The following is a 19,512-nucleotide window of genomic DNA, read 5'->3' as shown; positions in this document are numbered from 1 at the left end:
TAAAAAGGAGAAAAGGTTCCTACAAGATCAAGAAATGTTCAAAAAACGAAGAAAAACGACAATAGAGAAACATGTTCTATAGCTTGAACAATAACGAATTGACATTATTGCTAACAGAATCACCGGAGTGTTGCTGTTCAACCACACTTACTGTAGATGATGTTTACATAACTTTGATGAGATTTAGCGATGGAATATTTATTCTTTGATCAGCATAAAGAAAGATAAAATACTACTAAACAAACAAAAGCTGGAAAAGTAGGTCATATCGACGGACAACAGAGAATGAGCCAAAAGTGGCCATTTACGCACAAACCAATTACACGGAAGCGGGCAAAATATTTATCTATTTATAACGGATTTACGGACCAAGCACGATTATTTGCTGGATTTTATTTAGTTTAGCAATGAACTTCCGAAGTTAATCCTGGCTTGGGCTATTTATAAAACGAGTAGATTTGTAATTATTATGGTCTTTGTCTAGGATTAATTGACAGCTTAATCGAACCGCTAGTCCAGTTTAATAACAACAAACTGTTCTAAGAAATTGCCTGAATAAAACTAAAATAAAGTATAACAAAGCTGACTAATAATAACTTTTTAACATGTCAAAATAGTAAAAATGTGTTTAAGTCAATATTTCACTATATTAAATTTGCAGCTTTAATTTGAAGTATCAAAGTAAGCACTTTAGGGAAAAAATTTCCACTTTTACACATTTTTCATATTTTTTCCAATAACCGAGTTACGCTTGGCGGAACTTGGAGGTTTCCCATAATTTTTTTTCATATTCATTTCTGTTGTGTCAAAGTCACGTGACACACGCAAAAACTTCCGGCATATTTACGTTTTTTGATGAACTGTCACGTGATTTTTGGCGGCTATTTTCATATTTTTTTTTCATTTAAAATGAAAAAAATCCCGTTATTTTTTTCATCATTACCCAAACATTTTTTTCATGTGTTTCAAGATCACGTGACACGTTTTGCAAAATTTACGTTTTTTGAAACTTTGACCGGTTGTCGGTAAAGGGCGTCAAAGTTGACCAATATTTTCTGTTTAATTTTTATTTGTTTTGTTTGAATCTAAATAACTTCCTTATTTTACTGACATGGTAAGGACTTTAATATGACGATGGATAGCCAATAAAATAAAATTCCTAAAAATATAGGATCTTTGGTTAATTGGTTTGAGGGTGGGCCGCTAGAAAGCGTCAAAGTTGATGATTTTCCCCTTTCTTAGTGCAATGTTTTATTTAATCGTCAATAACTCAGGGAGTTCCAAATCGTCATATTTTCAAAATCGCTCTGTAGCTCAGATATGGGGGCAGATGTGGAATCTACGACTGCACCATGATTCCTTTCACAAAAATCAAGCACTGGTTTGCAAAAACCGCATTGTTCTACCTTTGCTACTTTTGGTGATACCCCCTTAAACCCATCGACTTTGAGACACCCCGTACACTGTACAGGGTGGACTGTAAATTAGCTGAATATCAAAGTGGAATGAGATTCATTTAATTAGTTTTTCTAATTTAAAATAAAAAAAAATTAAAATTGAAAATTGATTACAGTAACGAAATGTTCTACTTTATGCAACTAGTTAACATAGACAGTTATGGCGTATCACTGTTGTTCATAGAAGGTGGTTTCAACAAAATTATTTAATAGCTATTTATGTAACCAGTTACGAAAAGATCGATTTTGTGTAACGAATGAATGTTTGTAGGGCGAGCGCAGCGAGGTCCTACAATTTGAATGAGTTACACAATAAGACATTTTCGAAACGTGTTGCATACACAATTTTTTCTAATTTTGACCAAAAAGCTGTAAAAACCATCTTTTAAAGTGATTTAACACAAATATTCACTTTCATAGCACCTTGTATAAACAATGACAACAACATGTTATGATGGATGTCGCCCATATGTTTCTACGGAAATGCATAAAAACAGGGAGTGATGAAATGAACGTTTTGTCACTCTAATCCGTTTTGAAAAGTGTCACTTTATATGCCAAAATTAGAAAAATTACATTACATTAAGCAGACTAACAGATATATCGTTACTGATCACATAAATAGCTTTTTTCTAATTTTGGCATATAAAGTGACACTTTTCAAAACTGATTAGAGTGACAAAACGTTTTACTTTATGTAACTAGTTACATAAAGTATCACTTTATGTAACTAGTTATGAAAAGTTCATTTCATCACTCCCTGTTTTTATGCATTTCCGTAGAAACATATGGGCGACATCCATCATAACATGTCGTTGTCACTGTTTATACAAGGTGCTATGAAAGTGAATATTTGTGTTAAATCACTTTAAAGGATGGTTTTTACCGCTTTTTGGTCAAAATTAGAAAAAATTATGTATGCAACACGTTTCGAAAATGTCTAAAGTTAAAAATTGCATATCCAAGTACATCAAAATAGAATCAGAGACTGAATTTGTGTGTATGGCATGAAAACACTTCACCATATTCAAAATTATGCACTAAAATAGCAAAAAAACTGTATGATGGTGCAATAAATCCAAGGGCGAATGCATATTATAAGCCATAAATTCAGGGCAGGTTCCTAAAAGCCGTTTTCAAATATCGAATATTTCCATTGAAAATAGCTGGAGCGTCTAATGCTGAATAGAAAACGCTCGCCATTTATGGCAAATTACCGCGTTCGAATTCAATAAACGTGCAAGTGCGGCGTTCATTTTTCTTATGTCAATATCTCCATCGATTCACTGTCGCGGAGTATGAAATCCAATTTTGAGAGCCCTCTCAAGAGACGTTTTACGCCGAATTTTAAATTAGCCAGTCTATGTAGTTTGGAGTGACACTTTTACAGAGTTGTCACCTATTTTGCAAGCCAGAATATCGATATAAGTTGTTTAGGTGGTTTATATTGTCACATTTTCAGTAAACACCAACTTTGCTTATCATGCTTGTTTTCTTTCTATAATAGTAATTCGTAGAATACCTTGGAAACGGTGTAGTTTATAGTGTTCATAACAACCCTTTTTTAATATTAGCAATGGTTTTTTTATTCTTTTATGCCATAAAAACGTATTCCCTACCTTAGGATGGTCTTATCTGTTGAGGTAATAAACTTGACAAAGTCGCATCATTTAGGTAAAATAAACACTAAACCACATACCGGTAAAGGTATACCTTACTTTTCAATGCCAGAAACAGTAAATAATTTCTGAATTAAGTGAAACATAAAACATTGTATGCACCACGGGCGTTAGGGAGAGTATAACGTCCAGCAGGGCCCTAATTCTTGAACGCAGGGAGTAGAATTGCCAAAAGAAGTGTTGATAGAATGTGACAGAACTGGTTGGCAATGGCAGGATTCTGTTAAATTATGTATTCCTTTCTCTTGATAACTTCCTTCCCTCGGGCCATAGGTCCTCTGGCTGTTTCGGCCTTCAGGACATGTTCTTTCTAACGCCACGAAACCAACACAGGAGGATGTGAAAGTGAGATAAGAAGGCGGATAATACTGGCAAGAACGGCAACGTTGAGCTTGACAAAAATATGGACGGACAAACCCTTAACTAAGAATACTAAAATGGCGGTGATAAACACCTTGGTATTTGCAATATTCTCATATGGGTCGGAATCCTGGACAATAAAATCGACCGGTAGACGCCGAATAGACGCGTTCGAGATGTGGTACTGGCTGGTTAGGTGAGAAGGATGCTTTGGATACCCTGGACGGCATACAGAACGAATGTGTCGATACTAAACGAACTAAGTATTACAGATCGACTTTCCACCTTATGTCGACGACGCATTCTCAGATACTTTGGACACATTACTCGAAGAGAACATAATAATCTAGACATGCTGATCGTCCAGGGTAAAGTGGAGGGCAGGAGACCCAGGGGCAGATCTCCGTCGCGATGGATAGATTTTTTGTTTTTATTTATTTATAACCTTAATTGCAGAGATTTCCCAAAACCGAAAAAACATTTTCATTGCCACTTTTTATCAGCTATACGATGACGGTTTCATATTTGCCACCCGACGTTTCGTCTGTCTGCAGTCATCGTCAACTTTCTATTTTGTTTTGGACGCCATAATAAATTTTTACAAAACCAAATACAGCATTTTATTCTGAATTCAGTGACGTATGACAACAACTTATGATTTGCTTTATAAATGAATATAAAATTAATATTGCCTCAGCTGGCTTTGAATACCGTCAAAAATTCCCTAATTTTAAAGTCAATGACAAAATGGCGGCTGTTACAGCAAAACGGACACCAGATTCATGTTCTCCATGCCAAAATTAGTTAAAATGGCCGCTTGACAGGTCTAAATCCAATATGGCGACGGTCAGTATAGTAGGCCAAGAAAACCCTTTATTTGAAGAAAATGTCGGTGCATTTTTCCAAAAATGGCTTGATTATTTGAAACATTTCGTAGACATACCATATGATCGTAGGTAGCTAATGAATGGAGCTATCACGTGAGGTTGAGCGCGCACTGTTAAGTTGCCGCGTTTGGCCGCTAGAGAGCGTCAAATTTGATTACCTTTTTACGGACATTTTGCTAAATCTCTCGAAAACGGTTTGAGTGAGCAGTGTGAAATTTTTACTATGTATGCCCCTCAAAGAGACGCTTTTTTTAAGTTAAATATAACATTATTTCGTACAACTCACCGGTTTACCTTAAAAAATAAAAAAAAAACTGATTTTTTGACCTTTTTATAAGGAGTATATTTTTTTTGGAAAATGTTTGAATTTTGAAAATCATCTTCAACTGCCTTTATTAGTTTAGGATTTTATGTTGAACATTATTATTATTATATCTTCGAGCAAATGTTTTACCTTACTCTTTTGAATTAATAATCGATTTTAATTGAAAAGTTATGTATATTAAGTAGTGACATTACGTCCTGAGATATTTTGTATCATCGTGCAGAAAATTTGAATTTTGACCTTAAATAACGTATACTCTATAACTAATAAATTAACAACTTCAGCCAAAATCTCAAATTTCTAGTTTACAAATAACTGTTATCGACGCAACTTCAATATTAATTTCAACTGGTTTAAAATTACTTTTTTCCTTCTCTCTTAAGCTACTAAGCGGAGAAATAATAAACTGTTTAGGTTTAAAATAACCAATATAAATTCTGCATAATGCAACTCACAATAAGAATCAATAATTAGCTGGTTTAAATGTACGTGACATCATCAACTAGAGAGTAGAATAAATAAATTAAATATGGGTTTTTTTGAAACCTGATAACCTGTAGGTAACCTAAACGGGACTTTTTCTCTAAAAGTCAAGGCTGACACGGTCTTAGTTATCATGTCAATGTTATCAAGTACGAGTTGAACCAAGTGTAATTTTTTTTTTAAGCTAGGACAAGGCTGGGCTGGTATATGTTTGGGACGGTGTCCCTAAAGGGGAACATTACACCGTAAAATGTCATCGCCGCATGCAAAACGCGATAAACAAACACGTTCGGACACACGCCCTTAATTGCGCCCTCCCTTTTAATTACTATTTGTTCCTGTCACGATCCGTATTGGCAACATTTTTGAAATATCACTAATCCTGGATGATTGCCATTGTTTATTTAGTTATACGGCTTTGTTCAAAGCTGGAAAGTGTATACATGTTTTTGTTCGTTTGATATGTTTGGGGGTCGGAATTGATGACGACGAGTATTTTCAGTGCTATGACTGATTAATTAATTACTGTGGGTATCAATTTTAGTGTAAATTTTGATTAATAAGATGATGACAAGACATAAGACATGTAACAAAAGTCCTGCAATGATAGTGCGAATTGAAAAATATGCATCCAGTAGGATCACAGAACTGGGCCCCAATTCTTTAACGCGTAGAGTACAATTGACAATGGCAGATTTTTGTCAAATTATGCATTTTCTTTCTCTTGATTATTCCCTTCTCTCGTTTTAAGAATCTATATTACTAATAAGCGACCTTTGTCGTATTCTTCAAAAGTGACAAATGTGGCAACAGCTCCATTCAGAAAAACCACGTCAAAGTAGCTCCGCAAAGAGCTCTAGGATGTCCTAAAGCTCTTTGCGGACATTGACATAACATTGACTACACTTAGATAAACCTCGATTATAATGATCAAAGGCTTTTATTAGTGTAATAACCGCGCCCAATGAAACATCAAACCGCTAAAACGACGCATTAATTGCAGTTCAGCCCATAAACCGCTTAATCAGAAACTTAATATATAGAATATTCAGGGCTCCGCTTATTATTAAATAGCCCCGTAATGGCGGAACGCACAGTCCATTACTTCTATAGAGCTAATGTCTCTGTTATCTCTACTGTTCGCCAACTTATTGTACTCGTGCAGTAAAGGCTGACAATCTGTTTTACTATAGTTGTACGTGGGTGTGTAGGACAGTTAGTTTAATGCCATTATTACAATTTTGTTACTCTCAAATTTGTCTCTAATTGGGAGGTTTTCAATTAAACACACTAGGCAGGTTAATTAGTGACATTCCCATGTGGTTGTCATGACTTCTTGACATAAAGGGATTTTAAAAGTGTGCCACGAGACCGACAAATGATAATTAGAATGTGTTAGTTAAATACGCTTTCATTGAATCACACCCCTAAAACACAAATAGTAATGTACAAGGTGCGGAATTTTCAATGGTTTTACAGGAAAAATAGTGATAGATAGAAAAAAGTAGAGTTGTCTTCTTTTTTGTTTGTAGTTTGTGACTGATCTAGAAAAAGCAGCTTTAAGCTTGCTGCTTTATCTTGACCAGTTACAAACCTCAAACAGTGCTGTGATTTACTCAAATACTGCTCATGTGGACTTATCATTACTGTGTTAATAACTTATGACGGTTTAAGTTTCAAGTGAACTATAAGTTTGCCATTATGGTATACCGTATAATTTTGACATCAGAAAGAACAAACTTTTTCATTTTTCACCCTGTAAAGATAGAACTAAGAAAATTCAGTTAAAACCAGTTCAGTTGAAGTTCATCATAACCTATTCACTCATAAACGCAACATAATATGTAACTTTTATAATATTTCAGTACCAAAGTGGTTAAGAATTCACAAAAATTAATCAATAAAATTTCTGTCCAACTACTATCAACCTCTTCATGAGATTTTTGACAGATTGAGAAACTGTCAAAATTCTCTTGCCACAAAAACAGTTTGAGATGTTTTTTGCCTGTTCTGTTACTATCAATATTAGCGCAGGCAAGACTTTTTTGCAATAATATAATATGCAAAATGCAATAATAATTTGCGTCTTTTTGCAGATGCCAATAAGAAGCTTCAGGATGTGCTGGTCGAATTTTGCGGAAGCGGACCCCCTTACAAACATAATCCGGATGGGGTGAGTGTTTGCTTAAAAATCAAATTGTTTACACTTTTTTTATAATTAAGATTTCCTGATTAAATAACAATGCGAGACAACAAACTAAACGTACTAAAATTAGGAGGAAACAATTTAGTTTTGGAAAACTAATTGTCTGAATTAAAATTATAGTTAATTAAGTTATTAAGATAATTTATTTAACTTTTTTTTTAAATATTCACAATCTTTTCTACTTGGGCTTTTTGTAAAAAGTTTCCTTGGTATAATCTATTCTTTAGTATCTTTCTTCTTAGTTTTTCCCTTTAGATGTATAACTTTTTTATGTGTTCATCGACATCAGTAATTTCTTAAAAAAAATCTATAATTTACAGTTTTTCCTTTTCCACTTTCTTTTTTTTTTCTTTGTCATATTCCTTTACTAATATTTTGAAAGCATTATCATTTATTCATTTTCCTTTCCATATCTCTCTTTCCAGGTTTGAAAATAAAATTTATTATTGAAGAGTTTTTAGCAATCTTTCCTACTTTTCATTTCTAATTTTTTTAAACATTTTTCCCTTTTGCATATTTTACATTGTTACTTTTTTCCTCCTTGCCTATTACTTGAAAATTTTTTCTCTATTTCAATAGTAGTATTTATTTGTATTTTTTACATTTTATAATTTCTTTTTGTCGTCTCTATTGTTAGCTCTCTCAAGTTTTTATCGATTTTTATTTCTTCCCAGTGACCTTTTTCTGTACGAATATTGTGATTGGTTTTATCTTCAACAATTGACACTTGTAAAATTGGTAAATCCTGAAATAGTTTTTAAGGTTAATTTTTAGTCGAAAATTTCTACTCAGAAGTAAATCTAAGCGACAAAATTAGAATTTATAAAATACAGAAAATCTGTAATATTCCAAGTAAAAAAATTAGAAACGTTTTTTTAAGAAACATAAAGTTGATGATGGTTACAAAAAACAGCAACGTCGGACTTCAAATGCGACATTGCCATGTTTTAGCGTGACAAGGAAGGAAGGTTGCAATGATAAAGTGTTAATTATCTGAATTATTTTACGGAAAAAAAAAAACATAATTTTTGTTATTTCATTTATTTAGGAAAAAGAAAGTTGACGATAAAAAAAACCAAAAACCTAAACGTCAAATTTCAAATATGATATTGTCAAGTTGTAGAGAAAAGTAGCAATATTAAGGAGAAGAGATTATTTTCAGTTCTCATCAAATAAATAAAAACTAATTTTCAAAAATTTAAATAAAAATTTAAATGTAAATTTCTGGATATCTCCGGAAGTAATTGGAATTCAAAACTAAACTCCAAATTGTGCAATTATGCTACAGGTTAAGTAATTTTATACTGTATACCTACTATATCTACTGTTTTTGGGATTTCCAAACTTACACACAAATTTGTGTCACCCGGTATACATAAGAAACTGAAACACACTTAATACATTATGTAAGAAAGTACAGATTAAAGATTCTGTCAAATTGATGATAATATTTCTGTTTGAAAGACCACGTGTGGTTGATAGCCTTTTTTTTTCGTATGAAAAAAATAAAGGAGTCCGGTTTTCAACTTGAAACGTATCGCACGTCTGCTTCGTGGGCGCCATTTTGTGTCGCTAAGAAACCACGTTTCTTGAAACGGTGTACAGAGGAGTTTGAAGTTGACGACCGAACTCCGCAGCCGGTCGAGTGGAGATGGTGGGAGCTCTAAGTGGAAATGTCGATTCCTAAAAGTCTACGGGGAATTGTCTTGTGCGGTGCACTTCCAGGAGGCGGAAAGGGTGAAAACCTAGGAGAAGACCACGTGGATGTGACAGTGACGGTTATAGTTTCCACGAGGAAGGACTACATCTTTTGCTCGGATCGTGCCTAGCAAGGGAAAAGGACTCTTCGCGCTCCCGGGCTCTGGAGGGGCTGTCACACTTTCGGAGGAGCCTCGGATGGAAGAGTTTGAAACCTTTGTTGTGTTGTCTTGCTGACTTCTTAATCAGACCTAAGAGGAGGAGCTTAAGCTCTGACGTGGCGTAGGCCACCCCCGACCTAACCTAACTTGGCCTGGCTGAATACCCTAGTGGTGAATGCCATAAAGAAAGTTAAAAAAAAAAAAAAAAAAAATAAAGATTGTGTATATATATATTTCTGTTTAACTACTGCTTTTCTTTTCTTTTTTTGTTGTAACTGTATTTTAGTATTTTGTTTCTTTATTGTCAAGTTGACTTTACCAATTACTGATTTTCTCAAACACAAAAGGACTTGCTGTTGCTTTAGTAAAATTTTCTCTAGATTCCAGATTTTTTCATATATCTCTTTTTGCATTTTTTTCAGAATGTTCTGTTTCATTTGTATTTTTTTTGTGTCTTGCTTCTAAGTCTTTGCCTTATTTAACACTCTCTTCAAATGATTTTTAATGATCATTTTCTGACAACTTCTTGTTTTTTTTTGTTTATAAACTTTTTGAGTTTCAACTTCTATTTTGCTCTTCTTAGTTACATAAATTTGGTTTTTCTAGAGGTTGAAAAAATGTACTGTGAGATTTTTTAACTTCGTGATTGTGGAACGCGTATTTGTTATTAAACTACGGCAAAAAATTGATGGAAACTGCTTTTTGTGTAATTTTTGGAGCTATTAATAGCGATGTTATTAACGAAACGATATTTTCTGCTATTAAAAAGCCATTTTTTTCCTCTATTTTCGTAACAACACTACATAAAATTTGGCCATAATATGCTCGTGCAGTTAACGGGAGTTTAGCATTCCATATTGTAAATATGCCGCTTACCGAGAATAGCCGCAGGATGCATTCGGTCTTGTTTACAAATTAGAAAATGTTGGTTATTAATAATTTTTTATTACTTCATAAACTAGGTACTGATCGAGTTTAACTTGAACTTAAGTTCCAATAGAATTTTATTCTGTCTTCCTAAAACTACCTATAAACATGTCAAAAATGTATAATGTATTATTTTTTATTATTATGATAATTTCAGTAATTAAAATTTTTCATAAATTATAAGTGAGGGACCGTTACCCGTTAATTTTTTGGTCACGTTTGTCAACGTAAAGCAACTGTATTCTAATTATTCATTCAGTGTGTCTGTTCTACTGACACTAAAGTTCTTTGTTTTCTTCTTGAAACTTAAATAATGTATAGTGCTTAGTGTAAAGTTGTCTGTATCAAATTATTTATTTGGGTAAGTGAGCGCTAATTATTGTATCGACTAATTTCCTTAACTTCACAAGATCTTTTGTATAGCATTTCCAAAAGATATTAAAGGTTAGAAGAACTGTTTTATTATGTTAATAACTAACAAAACTTAAGTTAAGTTTTCACAAAATAGTGAATTTCTTCACTGAAACAATAGAATCAAATACAATAATAATTAGTCATTAACGTTTTAATTCGTAATTGCGTTTTTAATTTTTTAAATTAATTTACCTTTCATGTAATCAAAACGTTACATAGAAACAAAATTGAAGAAACCAGGTATCTCCTGCTCTTTATTTTATCGTCAATCATCGAAACGGGCAATGTTTATACATTTTGGAAGCGATTACATTTTATTACATTAGGTGGATGTTTGAATCTTTAAATAAACAGCGAGCGAGATGTGTTGATTTTCACCATTGGCCCTGCCAATAAACCTGATATCGCCTTCGTTTTTAATGAATCAAAACTACTATCGCGTTCATAAAGACTTGCATAACACTTTAATAGGATTATAACCCCACCAGTTTACGACAAACGAGTAGTAAACCGTAAAATGGAGTTTTACGACCCAGTTTAAAAATGTTAAAGTTTGAGTTTTCAAACATGGTGAATAACAATTCTGGTTAAGTTTAATTTCCGTATTTTTGGTTTAGTTTAATTAATAATAAAATAGGTTTTCTTATTAGTTCAGAAACCAGTTTAAGATTAATTTTGACTGTCCAAAAAGTCGAGAGTGTTTTAAAATTATACGTATTTTTTACAGTTTGGACACTTTAAAAATGAGCTTCTGGTTTTTCTTACTACTTCAAAATATAGGATAAAAAATATATTGTAACTTGAAACTTCAGTTGTCAAAATGTGTTTCATAAATACTTCTGATTATAGTTCTTCTTTGGTTCCCTCGGTCCTCAAGGTACCCTTAACATACCGAATTCGTTTGATAGACGCTCTTCAGCTCTTAAGGGTTCCTTGACCGAGAAGAATTTTTGAGTGAGGGTGGAAGGTAGCTTGAGGCGACCTCGCCATTAAATTACAGATTATATTGCATCGTATTGCTTATTGTATATTTATAATTTGTTTGGGTAAAACAAACATACAGTGGGTCCCAAATTGGTTTTACATGTATTAGGAATCCTTTTATGTACTTGATGATGGTATTATTATAAGTTTCTAAAAAGCAGAAAAACGTTTTTAAAATGTTTGGTAAATTTTTGTAAATTTTAGTTGGCATTGGAAAATGTCGCCGCCATTATGAAAAACAAATAACACTCAGTGTGCTTTGTGCTACAAACTTTTATAATTTACAAAACCGGAAATGTACGGTTACCGAGATCCCAGTACATGTAGAACCAATTTGGGACACACTGTATGTATTCAGATAGGTTTCTTAATTTTGTGGAGGAGCAGTGAAACTATTGATAAAGAAAATCTTTTGGAATTTTATAGTAAAGATGAATGCAGATACAGATTTTCCTGTATTGTCCATTAGAGATTAGATTTCTCCTTTTGTGAGAAATTCACAAAACAAATGCAGATCGTGAATTACTGATCCCTGGGATTATAGAGAACATTTTTTATTTCCTTCCAAGCCATGTTCTTCTTATGTAAATTTGCATTTCAATTGATGATTTGAACTTTTCGACTAAAGTTATTAATTTCGTATAATGGTTCGTTTTCTCTCTTGTATAATGGTTTTGTAAAGAATCCATTGTTTTACTAAAATGAACAAAAAATGAGTAAAAGCTGCAGAAAACTGGGAATTTTTCAATTTTATTTCAGAACTCTTCACAATATATCTTTTCTTGTATAACTCTACCTAAATCTGTAGGGATAATATGTAACTTGATAGAGATAGAAACAGAGATTTAAACAAGGCAGATTTATAGTAAGAAATGCAAGTCAAAGTGAGAGGAAGAAAGAAATTTCTTTTCTATTCTCTTACATAGTTCTACTGCTGCAGTATACTTCAGTTTTTTTGACACTCCAGTTTTAGGTTATGATATTTTAACGTTTTGCGGCGTTGACAGTTTTCTATCATTTACAAGGACGCCTTACTCAAGGGCTACTTGAGGAGCGTCTATGAATCTTGATCGCTAAGGGCAACTCAATACAGCCTTGAGGAAGGAAGGCTTATTAAGAATTCCTTCGAGGTGTAGTAGTAGTAGTAAGTATTTTTTTAGTTGGAAATTTAAGATTTAAGCCAGATAATCTGCTCTTGTAGTTTTAAAAATTGACTTCAATCTACTTGGTTGACGAACCAAGAGTCAAGTTTTCCTCAGTTCTACAAATCTGTTGTTTTCAGTATTGACAGACTTTCTAATAGAACTTTTTTTTGTATTCACAAGTCATCAAAAGATATCAGAATAAAATGTTTGAAATAATTTTTTTCAAAGATTCAAAACACAATAATTATTATTAAAATGCTGCTAGAGCACTAACATGACATGTTTTTGGTTGATAATGCACCGTAAATTCTAAATCTGATATATTCTACAGTTTGCCATCCTCAAATATTCTGTTTGTGACGATTTACTGCCACCCAATATTGAAAACTTTATATAAATTGACTACTTACAAAACGTGAACACGTTACTCTTAAGACCAGTTTTCAAAAGAAGTAATTATATTATTTTCATTGCATTGAATTTACAACTAAGGCTCTGAATCAAACTCGAATTATTCTTCAAATTACTGTTATACAGTGCGTTTTTTTTAACGCCCAACATAGGATTTTACGTGGTAAATTTTTAAGCCCATGTTAGACCATGTTATTTTGGAACTACAAGTATAAAACTTGACGGGTGGCTGTTTCGTACCCTGAAGCTTAAGTAAGTTTAACAATTCGGCCTAAAAAGTGTTAAAAAGCTTGCAAAAAATCAAGGTTTTATCGTTTCATACTCCCTGTATGCATTGTTGTTCTTTGTTGTTTTTGATACTGGCACGGCAGGTAGCAGGTAAAATTTGGCGTAGAAAGTAAAACAGGGTGATCATTAACTTTATATCAAGAAAGTTAAGAACAAAAGATGTATTTTTATAAGTGAATTGTTCAAAGTGACCTCCGTTTGAAGCCAAACAGTATTCCAAACAATCATAAAATGCCCTTTTGACGTTCAAAAGATGTCGGGTCGTGATGCAGTCAAAATATGTCACTTTACCTGTTACCTGCCCTGCCAGTATAAAAACAACAAGGAACAACAATGCATACAGGGAGTATGGAACGATAAAATCTTTTCGAAAAAAAATAATTTTTTTCCAGTTTTTAATCACTTTTTAGACCAAATTGCTAGACTTACTTAAGCTTCAGGGTACTAAAGACACACCCGTCAAGTTATAGACTTGCAGTTCCAAAATAAAATGATCTAACATGGACTTAAAAATTTAACACGTAAAATCCTATGTTGCGCGTTAAAAAAACGCACTGTATAACTTCGGATATTAAAATATCAAATAATTTAAATAGTCAATATTCGAATATTTGGACATTTAAACATTTGAGTGGCGCATATTTAAAATATATAATATAATAAATTCAATTAGTCGAATAGTTAGTTATTGAAGCATTTGAATATTCAAAGCAAGTTCGTTAAATAGTTCCTTTAAACCAAACTTTGAATGTTTCTTATACTCTACTAACTAACAGTACTAACTATAGTCCTCGGAACTTAAGTCCATTTAATCCATGTTGCTCACCTTTAGGTTTAGGTGTCAAAAATAAAAATAATACCTAATATTCTAAATAAATAAAATTCTAATATTTTACATAATTAATAATGATCTAAGTAATGTAAGTACTATTTTTGACTACTGAAAAAAAATCAATTTATCTTATTTTAAATACATATTTAATTTGGTATTACAAAGCTTAAGAGATTTACTATACGTTTTTTAATAGAATTTGACTATTCCAAAAAGTTAATATTCGAGTTTATGACTAACCGAATATTCGAATACCTCAAACTCCAAAATTCCGAGCTTTATTTACAACGCAATATATGCATTTTAGTCGGTTTTTTTTTGTGATGCATGGAGTACTCCCATAAAAAAGATATCGATAATTAATTCATAAAGAAAAAACACGTTTATGCACTCCACCAGGAAAAAAGTAAATTTGAAGGGAAAAAATAACACCAAGACTTCTCCACAAAACTAACTAAAACTAGTTTTGTGGAGAAGGCATGGTGTTATTTTTTCCCTTCAAACTTGCTTTTACTTCCTCTTTGAGAAAATGAACTCTGCTTTACTTTACAAAAAAGTAGTTCTTTAAAAATGCTTTACGTCTTAATGGTATAATTCATTACCAGTCCAGAAAAAAGGCACTTTCCTGAGACAGAGAGTGAGTTTTGTTTTTAAAGATTAAATTTTACCTAAAACTTTAGAAGTAAAAACTGCAAAATTTGTAAGAATCAGACAATGGTTTGATTTCAGTTTAACCATTATTAGAATTTGCTTTACTGCATTTATAGTTTAATTAGATGCCAATTGGTGTTTTTTTGTACTTGACTAAATTCTGAAGTTTTATTAAATTGTAATTAACAATCAATCAGTTAAATAAAGTCTTGATTTCTAAATTTAATCACATTTTACCTGGTAATAAGAATGGATTTTTTGTCACTCAATTTTTTGTCTTTATAAACTTGATTTTAATCGGTCAAATACTATTTTAAATTTGAAGAAATTTACAACGACTTGTATTAATTACCAAGAGTCTAATTCTTTCGGTATCAGAGGACCGAAATACGTGACCCGAAAATGTAATACAAAGAGAGACAATAAACGAAACTCCTGTTCTTATCTCATTAATGTCTCTTATGTATGCCGGGCATCTTTTAATTTACGTCAAACGACCTTAACCGCCCATTAAGGACGCTTTTTGCCCTTAGATCAAACTGGGATCCTCTGTCAAGGACTTGTGCCAGTTTGAGTACCGCGACAAAGCGAAAGGAAGATAATTTAAACTCATTAAAACTTCAACTTTGCAGGAAAGGGTCGTTTAATTGAAATTAATCTGAATCTAACTAATTTTGTATCTTACAATTTCAAGGTTTTAGTTGTGAATGAATTTTTGCAAATTTTTATGAGTTACACAATTAATAAAAGAAAAATCCAAAAATGTAAGTATTGTTTCATTATAGTTACCTATAATGAAACATTTGATTTATTACTAATTACTATTATTAACAATGCTGTGTTAGTAATTTTAAGTATATTGGCCTGAATTAGGTTTAAACTGTTTTCCGGATATACAGATTAAAATAATCTGACAAAATACTAAATCATTTTGCTTTATACCGAATTAATATAGCATCTGTTATTCGGATTTATTGCCTCTAATATAAATCCGATAAAGGATAATCGATTGAAAGTAAAAAATGAAAAGAAAATAATAATTACACAACAACTTCCTCTAACCAGAAGCAATAAAGTTTTGATATTCGTCGGTTATAGCGACTATTCAAAACCCGAGCAAAACGAACGCTCATTAGATCCAAGCCATTTGGGCCTCAAAGTGACCCGACCCTTTGAAAAAACCTTTTATTTGCCGAAACCTTTGCGGAAACTCTGGCCAGCGTAAAAACATAAGCCCCTTTGAGGGCTGCTTTTGAACGGTCTGACAGCGTTAATGGAGAATTCGGGGTGGCAGAACGAGTTTAGTTCGTTCTCGGTCGATTTTAATGGGGATCAGGAAATAATTATCCTCATATTGCTATATAATAACAAAATATCAAAAATTGTTTTTTATAAACATTTCTTGTAAATTTAAAAGCGTAAATAATGTTGTCAGATGACTTGTTTTCCCATATTTGCTCTTTTTACCATCGATTTCCTATCGGTAATTTTGAAACCTATGTCAGTTTTCAAAATATCTTTTAAGTTAGGGTATACAAGGTGATTTATAAATTGGTGACATTTTTTCGAAATTTTCTCCAGAAGTCTAAAAAGAGCAACTTGGATATTTATACAGTCTGTTTCAAATTCGATGCTCACCCATGGAATATCAGTTATTATTGAAGTAACAAAAATGTGTAAATTAGAAAAGTTTTAAAGAATTATATGGCTAATTCAAATCTTTTTTGAAAAATATTCTATTATTTTTTGTTTTCAAGATATTTCGAAAAAACTGAACAGTGATGATTTCTTACATGGCCATTATTTTGCAAACTGTTTATTGGACAGCCGGTAAACTTCGACATTGTTAGGACACTTTGTTCTGAAGAATAATTTGGTTGTCCCAAAAATGTTCTCTCTATGTATTGTGGCCAGCCCGTTCGTCAGGTATTACCCTTCTGGTTTTTGATTTGTGGGGAGCCACTAAACATGAAGTTTACGAATTTGATTCTCCTGAAATAATTGAAGAATTAGAAGCGAGAACTCAAAATGTTCTTAATTCTATCAATAGAAATACTTTAAAGCGAGTTTGTCGAGTCGTCATGAAAAGATGTCAAGAATGTATCGATCAAAATGGCCGACATTTTGAACAGTTTGTATAAATTATTATCTTAAGTTTGTCTTGAAATTATGTCATATTTGTTAAATATTGTTTGTTTCATCAAAATTTAATTTTATTGTGTATTTTTTATAATGGTCATTTTTTGGCATAGCACAAAAATAAGTATGGCTTAAAAAAGTTAGTATCCTAACCTCAAAAACAGAAAACGATAGATTCATTTTTCTGGCTACCCAAATAATCATCAGAACAAAGTGCGCTAATAATGTCAAAGTTTGACAGCTGTTCACTAAATAATGTTTGCACAATAATGGCCAAAGAAAAAAATCATCATTTTTCAGTTATGTTCAAATATCTCGAAAACAAAAAATGCTGGGTTATTTTTCAAAAGAGATTTGAATTAGCCATGTAATTTTTTAAAACTTTTCTAATTTAAACATTTTTGTACCTTCAATAATAACTGAAATCCCAATGGTGAACATTGAATTTGGGACAGAGTGTATATTTTTGAATATCACGTTTGGAACATGACATTTTTAGATTTTCAAATTACTTTTTGGCGTAAAATGTATTATCTTTCTCGTTTTAGTATATTACTCTCTTTTTCAGTCACAACCATAGACACATTAACTAACCAGCGACAATTCATATTTGAAAATGGGGCAAATATCAGTACAACCTATGTTAAGAAACAATCAATTTTTGTTAAAAACTCACTATTGTTTAGAAGAGATATCAAAGATAATTCTACTCAAGTTCTATGTATTTTCTGTTTATCAGGCATTTGAACATTTTTGTTATCATTATTTAGCCATTTGGTTAGGTTTTCTGATGTTTTTCCTTAGAAATAACGACAAAAGACAAAAAAATAGAAGGAACGTTGGAGTTCTGTTGAAGCGTTTATTTATGTTGTTTTTTTTTTGACAATGACTACATATGTAACTGTCATTAGTGTCATTCGTCTTGCAAAAAAGCCGCCATGTGAACCAGTTAAAAAAAAAAACATGTACGGCAACTTAAACGTTTGTGAACATTTGCCTCTTTTGTGTGTCTTTATTTGTAAAATTCAAAAGATTTAGCTTTCTGTGGCACCGTAGAAGTCCCAGAGATAAAAAAATTCTCACAAATTTATTTATGGAAAAAATGCCAAGAGAATTTTAGGAGAATTTAAGAGAACGATGAAGGAAAGGCTAATAAAAGAAGCAACAATTTAAGCAATGGAATTTGTTGAAGGAACCACACTGTAAGTAGTCTTGACAGCTCTATGGAGCCAAATTTGACAGTTTTGACGTTATAGAACACTTATACTTACGTCACGTGACAGCTGTCATTAAATGTCGAACCCCGTTCACCAGTGATCTGAAACTACAAAATTACAAATAGCTGCTAATTTGAGAAATTACACTGAAACTTGTGTTTAAAGCTCTATATAACGAAATTTGACAGTTCTGACGTTAAAGAACACTTTGCTTGTGTCACGTGACAGCGGTCATAACTGTCAAAACTCACTCACCAGTGCCCTGAATATATAAAATTTCAAATAGATTCTTGGAGGAATTACACTACCCCAATCGTTTACGGCTCCATGGAATGAATCAAACTATACTCAGTTCTGCCGTTACAAACTGTCACAACTGTCAAATTCAGTGTATATAAAGTAAATTATTTAAGCGGTAGAACTATTTATGGTATTATTAATTTCGCGTCACATTTGCGTGATTTTTGACAGCTGTCAGATGACAAAAAATATATATCAAAGTGTCTGTTACTGTCACAACTATTAAATTTAACTCCATGAAGCTGTATACAGTGTGGAACAGTCAAATGGAATAAATTTGATAACGAATAAATAAAGGCATGTTGGGAAAAACGCTTGAACACAACTTTATTAAATTAAATGCAACTCCCTGTATAGAATTTTTTTTGCCTAGAATTTTAAGAACAATCCAAAAAATAAATAACATACAGGGGCTTACGTTTCAAATAAGAAAGTTGGTATCTGCCACTGTCACATGACACCCTATATTATATTTTTTTTAAATGCGCATTTGAAAATACGAATTGACGTATCCAAGCCGTTTTTTCCCAACACATTTTTCATTTATTCTTAATCTAATTTATTCCATTTGGGTGTTCCACACTGTACACAACTTGTAATGCGATTTATTACAAAAAAATACAATTAATCTGCGTATTCCGGTGGTATATTAACGCTGAATGAGTTTTGACAGTTGACAGCTGTCAGAAGTGTCACGTAGTCTCACAAATGTTCAATTTGAGGCCTTATTGAGACGTAAACACAAGGTACAATTATGTTGCACTTGACAGTTCCATCTCACTGCTAAACACGTTTTAATAGCTATAACAAGTGTCACTTCACTGTAAGCCACTCTGTGAAGTGTCATAATAACTGTCAAACCTAACCTCTTAATCTGTCATTTATCGCCACAACTGCCAAATTTAACTCCACCGACTTACGAATAATAATTTGCGACGTGATTCTTCA

The 19,512-nt window shown here is 32.3% G+C and overlaps 1 protein-coding gene across 3 annotated transcripts in view; it reads left to right on the top strand.

Annotated features, from left to right (window-relative positions):
- The window catches only part of Dgk (diacyl glycerol kinase 1), a 139,954-nt gene that overhangs the window by 23,642 nt on the left and 96,800 nt on the right, over positions 1-19,512 (top strand). For 2 of the 3 annotated variants that reach the window (XM_081996201.1, XM_081996199.1), the window contains exon 3: positions 7,288-7,364. In XM_081996201.1, the coding sequence (XP_081852327.1) occupies positions 7,288-7,364 (77 nt within the window). Of the gene's footprint in view, positions 1-7,098; positions 7,226-7,287; positions 7,365-19,512 lie in introns of those variants that run through there. The other variant, XM_081996200.1, reaches the window with a different exon arrangement.

This window comes from Ips typographus, linkage group LG2, assembly GCF_016097725.1.
Source record: "Ips typographus isolate SLU linkage group LG2, UJ_Ityp_2.0, whole genome shotgun sequence".
NCBI classification, from domain to species: domain Eukaryota; kingdom Metazoa; phylum Arthropoda; class Insecta; order Coleoptera; family Curculionidae; genus Ips; species Ips typographus.
This window is presented reverse-complemented; position numbering and strand designations above follow the sequence as displayed.